Here is an 8,079-nt window from a genome sequence, read left to right as displayed (position 1 = left end):
GAGAGAGAGAGAGAGAGAGAGAGAGAGATTTTACGTCATGTGGGTGCCAGCACTTGGTGGTCGTGGGCGAGGTTTCAGCGGGCGATGCCGAGGACAAAGCTCACGGGAAGCGAAATTAGAGGCCATTATACGTTGTCCACACGCCTGTCCATGAATAATGCTACGAGAAACTGGCCTGGGAACGGCGAAATTAGTGGAATGAAAATTTCAGACTATTATATTCAGCCTATTGCTCGTGGTTGACCAGTGCCGAGAATAAAACTAAGCACTGCAAATTAGCAGAGTGGAGGCACAAAACTTTGGACCTATAATTGCTATAATTGCTTGTGTTTAAGAGTAAGGATTCTGAAATTAAGATTTCAGATTTCAATATCAATTCAATATTATGAGCAATGCTTTAGACGACTGATTGTCTAAAGACAATGCTGCTAAAAGTAAAACTACTGCAGAATAAAAGATTCGAGCAATTAGTCATAGGTAATGAAGAAGGGAAAACGGATAACAAGATTAACAAAAGCATGAAGATTCGTTTAGATCCTCCTTGCATTGCTTTGTTGTTCACTTAGAGAATGCTGAGGAATGGAGGTTTCAAATCTCAGGCCCTGTTATTGAATACACTACATTGGATAATTACCTAAAGGACTAATCTTGCCTTGTGTCTACTATTACCTAACCTCTTATTATTGTCTCGAGCGCCATCTCTGTTCAAATACAAATACGAGAACCAAACCGAACTTCGCTTTTCAATTTTTCCCAGAAAAACGAATATAATTTCACTTTCGTTTTGAATCTTATAAGACAAGATTCTCACGTGTCCCCGAAAGAAGAAACCAATTTACTCGAGCGGTAAGCTGACGTCGTACGAAGCAATTTGCCTCTCTCCGCCACCTAGAGAAGCAACTTCGTTTACAGGAGGACGTATTTGTCCAAGAATGCGCAGGATCTGGCTCTTAAGGGAACGTGGTCGAAAATTGAAGGTGGAACACCGGGTTGGTCAGCAAATCATGACTTGCCAAAGAGAATTCGAGAAACTCGAGGAATCCCTGTTGCCTTTCCCCCCACCCTGAGTCTCTTTCTCCTCTCTCGGCCGACGGAGGGCGAATGGATAAACCTGTTATTCCTCCCAAAATGCCACGGGGAATAACAAGACCGCACCGACAACATGATTACTATTGTCAATGTTTGCTCCATCCCCTCCGACCAAATTTCGAGGATCCTCCGACGCGGAACTCAAACAATCGTTCCGTTCAGTGAAATCTGAATTTTACTACATCCGATAGCTTCGAGTTTGCTTTAACTCGAACATCACGATGCAATTATAAATTCGATTCGAAGATAATTCTTATTTTACTTTGAAATTACATTCTGATTTATTATTATTATTATTATTATTATTATTATTTTTGTGTTTGGTAAAAGAAGTTTCACGAGCGCGGGATGTAATTTTCAAATTGTAAAATTTTGTTTTTATTATGGTATTTGTCATATATATATATTAATTCAAAACGACAATCTATATTTAAATCTCGATACATCATCATAGAATCTAAAGAATCCTAATGTATCGATATAGACAATTTTTTCTCGTAATATGCGTAATAAGCTAATTAGGATTTGTAACGATAATTTTAATTTATAAAATAATTTATAATAATAATTTAATAATAATTTATAATTAATTTATAAATATAATTTTGTATTCGAGGAATTAATATAATAATTGTATATATAAAATATTTCCTAACGTAAGTTCGTAAATGAAAATAATTTTTAGGACTTTGAATGTTCAAATTATAGCTCTTCTGTTGCTATGTAGCGTGTGTCAAGAACGTCAACAAAGCGTGTGAAGTGGGGATAAATGGTTCTAGCGAAGGACTTCTCTTGCCCTTGTGCCGTCCTGCGAGCTTCTTTCCAGCAGCGACAACACGTGGAGTTTATGTACGAAAATGTTTGAAAACAAATCATAAAGATCGTATTACATTTATGATTTGTATATATAGTTTGAAGGGGCACTTTTTAAAATAAAATAAAAGAGAAGTGAAACAGAATATAGATATATAGTATTATATGATTCGTTTTTAACAATATTCAAAATGCTTCTTTTAATTTAACATTAATTGTGAAACATTCTTTATCACAAGTATTCGCTAAAATTGTCGATGCTCACGAATTATAAATAACAAAGAGTTCTGTCACAAACACCATTCAATAAAAAAAAAAAAAACAGTATTATCGATATTGGAAAAAAAATAATTCACATTTAATTGGTATGTAATAGTTCGTCTATGATGAAACGTTTATTTTAATTCTCTTCGTTCGAATTGGATTAACGATTTAAGAGTTTGAATTTTTAGTTAAATATTTGATTGGCTTATAGCTTATAAATTAAATGTAACCATGTAACGAATTTTGTTTCGTTCCACTTCGATAAGTGGAACGACAGTTTTATGAAACATCCGTAAATCGTTATGTTGTATCGTGGATATTGCGGCGCATTCAACAGTCGAAGGACAGAGGAAATGAAGGTCTTCGAGTTGGCAGCACAGATCCTAAAGTTGGCCAGCAAACTGAGGAAATCCGGAACCCGAGCTTGTCAGATAATCCGAACTCGATATCGAACGCTTAAGACATCGTGCTTCTTCTCGTGTGACAACCATACGATGATTGAGCAATAAGAAGTGGCTTTAAAGAATCTTAATTTTTTTTTTAATATTATTTTTAATAAAAGTATGATATAGTTCTTTAATCAAATTTAAATTTCTTCTTCCAAAATTATTTTTGTATAATAAAAACGTTTTATAGAGAAATTATATCATTGTAAATTACGTGAAATTTATGAATTTATAAAATGAAAAAGATTATTTTTTTATTAGTTTGCGATATTTCTCATAAAAATTTATCGAGAAATTTATAAATTCAAATTTTGAAAGTTTAATATTTTTTATGTATTATTATATATATATTATATATTTCATTATATGACTTTTTTTGTTCTAGAGTATGCTTCAAAATATTTAGAATACTGCAAAAATAATAATTATTAAGAGAAATATCTACGATTTAAGATACAAAAAAGAAAAAAAGAAAAAGGAAACAAAAATATATTTACAATAAACTTTTCCCAAGATTTCCATTATTTCATGTTATGAATTTCAAATAAATAGTACTTCTTTGCAAAACTTCTTAAACAAGCCTTGACTTTGAATATTACAACGAAAAATAGCAAAAATAAGATATTTCGACGATGGATATTCGCTCATTCTTCAGAAACTTCTTACCCTCTCTGTTAGAAATGAAGTAAAAACTGGTCGGTTTAAGATTCTCGAAGCTGAATTGCTCGTTCTCCGGAAATTTATTTAATTTCGTATCGCGGTAACACGTTTGCAGAACAACGTTTGGAGACGTTCGATCAAAACGGTTCAATAAACGATCCACCGACGAACGAGTGGACGCATTCCAAAGTAGCCCCGGCCTTTCGTTGATTGTACGCGACGCGAATTCTTCTCGTAAGGAGAGTAAAGTTCCCTTGCACCGATCGATCCAATCGGTATTCCCTCGGTCGAGTCTTCCCTTCGAGATATATATCGCATCCAGAGATCCTCGAGAACGTTATTGGATTTTATCCCGACCGACCTTCCCCCTCCCTGCGTCCAACGATAAGATTGAATTCGACCGCGACAGAAGAGAGAAAGTCAAAGGCCTCGAAACTATGTTTTTCGTCGTTAATTGGTAAAAATTGTTTAATTTGGATTTTAATGTATAGTCAAAATCAATCTTTGAAATTTCAAATCAATTTTTTATCAAGTTTTCGAAATATTTAAATTTTAATACTTTATGTCACATTATAAAAAATATTTCCAGTTGAAAATGGAAAATAGAGAAGAACTGAAAATTCTTCAAAGTAAATTCAAATTTTCTTAGAATCACGTATGAGTACTTTTACTTCGAATGAAATATTTTACGATAAAAAACCACGAAAAATGGATAAAAATTTAGAAAATATATCTGCGCATGATGATGATAATGATAAAAATCTTTTTTTACTTTTCGCAAGATAGATAAATATATAAAAAAATTCAGATTTGAATTTCTCGGTCGAATCTCTTAAGTGATTTAAGAATCTGGAAAGTTAATTCGTTCGGCCAAAAGTTATCCAGAATTAATGGAATTTTTCCATTTTAATTAAGAATCCACCGATTTTTTAAACTAAATTCTAGCTTTAAAATAAAAACGGATATCGGATCGAATAGCTGGACACTATATCCAACAAATCGAGAAATATTGCGTGGAAAAAAACAATAATTTCCACGCGATTTATAAATGTACGTTTAGACATGGAGCGAAATAATGAATATAAAACCTTTCACCACCGTGGTTGATGCATGACCATTCGAGAGTTTTCTCTCTCTCTCTCTCCCTCTCGCGTGTCCCATTTCTTTTAGTTTAATCCAGTTCTCTGTATCTATATACGCTTTTAACGTATATTCTTCGATCACAATTTCAATGAATTTATCGCGCAATTTTTATCAGAAAAAATTAGACTCTTGTATAATTAAAAACCAATCATCTATCATGTTTCATTTCTCGAAATACGAAAGTGTTTTGAATCTATTGATTGCAGAGCCGGTCACAGAGATCGCCGGAGGGCCGGATCTGTTCATCAACAAGGACAGTACGATAAACCTGACGTGCCTGGTCAGATACGCTCCCGAGCCACCGTCCACGATCGTTTGGAGCCACGATCACGAAGTAAGCTGAATATTTTTAGGCAAGATCTCCGAATCGTTTTCAAATTTCCTATTTGCGTATGTCTTTTAACCTTTTGCACTCGAATGCACGTTCCTCTCAGGTATCACTTGAATTCGAACAGCGATAATATTTATTTTACGATTCATTTTCTTTCAGAATATCGTCTTTGTGAATAAATTCTTAACCTCTTACGAAACATAGAACAATATAACGTCGAATAGGTGGATTTTCTTATCTCAAATTAGATCGTGGTCGAGGATCGGACTACATTGGTCTGAGTTTCACACAATTCAATATTATTTTCAAACTTTTTGTAAGCGTGGAACGTGGCGATGATTAGTCTCGAGCGAGTATGAGTTTGAAGAAATTGACGATAGAGAGAGCGGGAGAGCAGTGACGAAGATAGAGACGAAACAAGAGGTATAAAGAAAAGGCAAAAAATAAGAATAACAGACGGTGAATGTTACGTATAATAGGAGTTAAGGATTATAAAGTTTTCTTTTGACAAAATAAGTAAAATGAAAGACATTATAAAATATCGCGCGAAATAACGATACAGACTTTAATATTCGACAAATTTACTTTCTTTATACGTAAAGATACGTAAAATATCGAAATATAAAAGTTTTATACGGAAATACGGAAAATCGTCTCGAGTTTGTCCGTTGTTCGAAAAAAGCCTCGAGGGCAAAGAGTTATTTCTCTCCATCTCTTAGACTTTTAATCGAAATTAAAAGTGTCCAACTTGCAAATTTGCTATTCCCAAAGCTTTTGTCAAAGTGAAATAATCTCCTCTGTTTCCTCTTCAGATTTTTAATCGAATTTTTATCGCCGCTCTCGGAATCTTTTTTTTTCTCTCTTAAACTTTCTATTTCGAAACAAAATTACTCGAGTTTCGAGATTCATTTTATTAAAATTGATCAGGAAAGAATAATAGCAGAGTAATAATAATAATAATAATAATAATAATAATAATAATAATAATAATAATAATAATAATAATAATCACTACTTTCTAATAATCGATATTTTCTCTCTTCTTTCCTTTTAAAAAGAATCACTGGTACACGGATTATACGTATGTATGCATGTACACACACACGTGGCTATCCATTGTTATCCTATGATATCGATTACCGGTGTGCACCAGTCGAAAGCGTTCCTACGAACCGAGTTATTTATGAAGTCGGCTAACAAGCTCGCGATTGTTCCTGGACAACGATGCGTTGGAGGGCAGGCGCGTAAATAAAGATAGCTGGAACGTAAATTATTCACGACTCGGATAAATCTGGTATTGATTGAGGGCCGAGGATGGCCCTTCGTCAACCATGATGATTTATCATCTATCGGAGGAAAACCCTATTGTAACCAAACCCCCTTCTTCTCATCTTCGTTTATTACGAACAATTGAAGAAGTGACACGGGTGGAACATATCGTGAACGAGTTGTCTTTTTTTTTTCTTATTTTATGTCTTTTTCGGCTTGTATCTCGTTCCTATTTTAATTCGTCGAGATTCGTTCGTCGAAAACGAAGAGAGACAGCGGTGGATTGGGCGAGTGGTTATCTCGATCAATTAAGACGAGGTATTGCAATTTTTTTTTTTTTTTTTTTTTGTATATATAGACGTTCGATGAGCTAGAAAAGGAAGCCAAAATTTCGAGATCGCAAGTGTTATGATATATAATTTTATTATCGTGAGACGACGAAATTTGATACATTTTTTTCAAAATTCATTCTCAATTATTCGACAAATTATAAATGATCCAATTCCATGCAACATTATCCATGACAGTAAAATATTCTATTTAAAAATACTTAGAACGTCAAACCAATAGCTCTAATTAATAAAGAATCATTTATTTATTATTGTGATATTGTTGCATGCGAATAACAAACAAATTTCAAAACGTATTAGCAAATATATTCATCAAAAAAAAAAGTTACAAAATCTGATGTTTCTTCAACATTTAAAAAAATTCAAAACTCTTGATCAAACCAATAACAGATCATTTATCTAATATAAAATTATTCTCTTAGCGAATGAAAAAAAAAAAATATTGATTTACTTAGAAAATTGACGTCTAACTATTCTCCAACTTTTGTCTTGGTCAAACCAATAATAACATTTATCTATAATAGCGTGACGAACAAATAAATCTCAAGGCTGAATTAAATTCATAAAAAAAAAAAAAAAATCATCTACATAATAAAAATGAAGAATAAAATAAAACATCCATTTAGTTGCATTGTTATCAACCGCGCCCGTTTACTTAAAAATACGAAAGAGAATGGTAGCGGTAAGGTTGAAGAGTACGGGATCTTCAGTACGGGAACGTGTTTTAAAGGCATTTGTTCCATTGGAATGGATCTCGCCACTCGGAGAAGACACTTGTTCTCCCCCTCGTCTGGAGTGGCTCTATTCGGTTTCAGCCACGAGGTAATGCTAGGCGCGCTCTGTCTGTCTTCTTTTCTGTTTCGCAGGCGATTAACTTCGACTCACCGAGGGGCGGGATCAGCTTGGTCACGGAGAAGGGACCCGTGACTTCCAGCCGTTTGCTAATCCAGAAGGCGATCGACAGAGACGCCGGCCTGTACACATGCTCGCCGAGCAATACCCACTCGAGCAGTGTGCACGTCCACATCGTCAATGGTAAATGGAAAAAAAACAAATTTCAATTCTCTAATCTTTCTCTCTTTGAAAATTAGTTTTAGAAGATAGACCCATCTTATTTTGACTGTCTCGTTTCATCTAATGTAAATTTAAAATACTTACAAGACAATAAATAAATATATATTAATACTTTATATATCTTTATTTTTGAGCTGAAAAATTCTTATTCAGTTTTTGTGGATATGATTCTTTTCTTTACGTACGAAATGATTAACAACATCGAATAACTATTATCGATAAAAACTTTCGTATGTTTCGTGTTTAAGCGATCAATCGAAATGTCACTGCGACAATATCCCAACAGATGTTACAAATTATTACTTTTCACGATTAAACTACACTTCGATATCATTCTTTAATGATCCCTTTACAATTTTTAAAAATAATCCAAGATCGTTCGTCCAAATCGAACAAATTTCACGAGAATGCTTAAATGCTTCGTCTTCCTTATAGAAAAGCCAGCTGAAAATGGTTTTGCATCGCATTGACCCAAATAGGCGACTGCTTTAAAATTAAATATCGGCGTGTTTTGGTTCACGGAAAGGAGCGACGTTATTACAATAACGCGGGCATTATCTTGATTCGTTTTGTTGCCGAGGTATGGCGCTTGAAACACGGCACAAACGAGTTTTCGTAAACCGGCGTAATCAAAATGAAA

General features: G+C 33.9%; 1 protein-coding gene across 1 annotated transcript in view; it reads left to right on the top strand.

The window, feature by feature from the left end:
- Positions 1-8,079, top strand: part of LOC102679489 (zwei Ig domain protein zig-8-like) — an 81,880-nt gene that overhangs the window by 71,792 nt on the left and 2,009 nt on the right. The window contains exons 5-6 of the mRNA XM_006613373.2: positions 4,622-4,749; positions 7,232-7,400. Coding sequence (XP_006613436.1) covers positions 4,622-4,749; positions 7,232-7,400 — 297 coding nt within the window. The remainder of the gene's footprint in view (positions 1-4,621; positions 4,750-7,231; positions 7,401-8,079) is intronic.

The sequence above is a fragment of the Apis dorsata genome, unplaced genomic scaffold (genome assembly GCF_000469605.1).
Source record: "Apis dorsata unplaced genomic scaffold, Apis dorsata 1.3 scaffold_147, whole genome shotgun sequence".
Lineage (NCBI taxonomy): Eukaryota > Metazoa > Arthropoda > Insecta > Hymenoptera > Apidae > Apis > Apis dorsata.
This window is presented reverse-complemented; position numbering and strand designations above follow the sequence as displayed.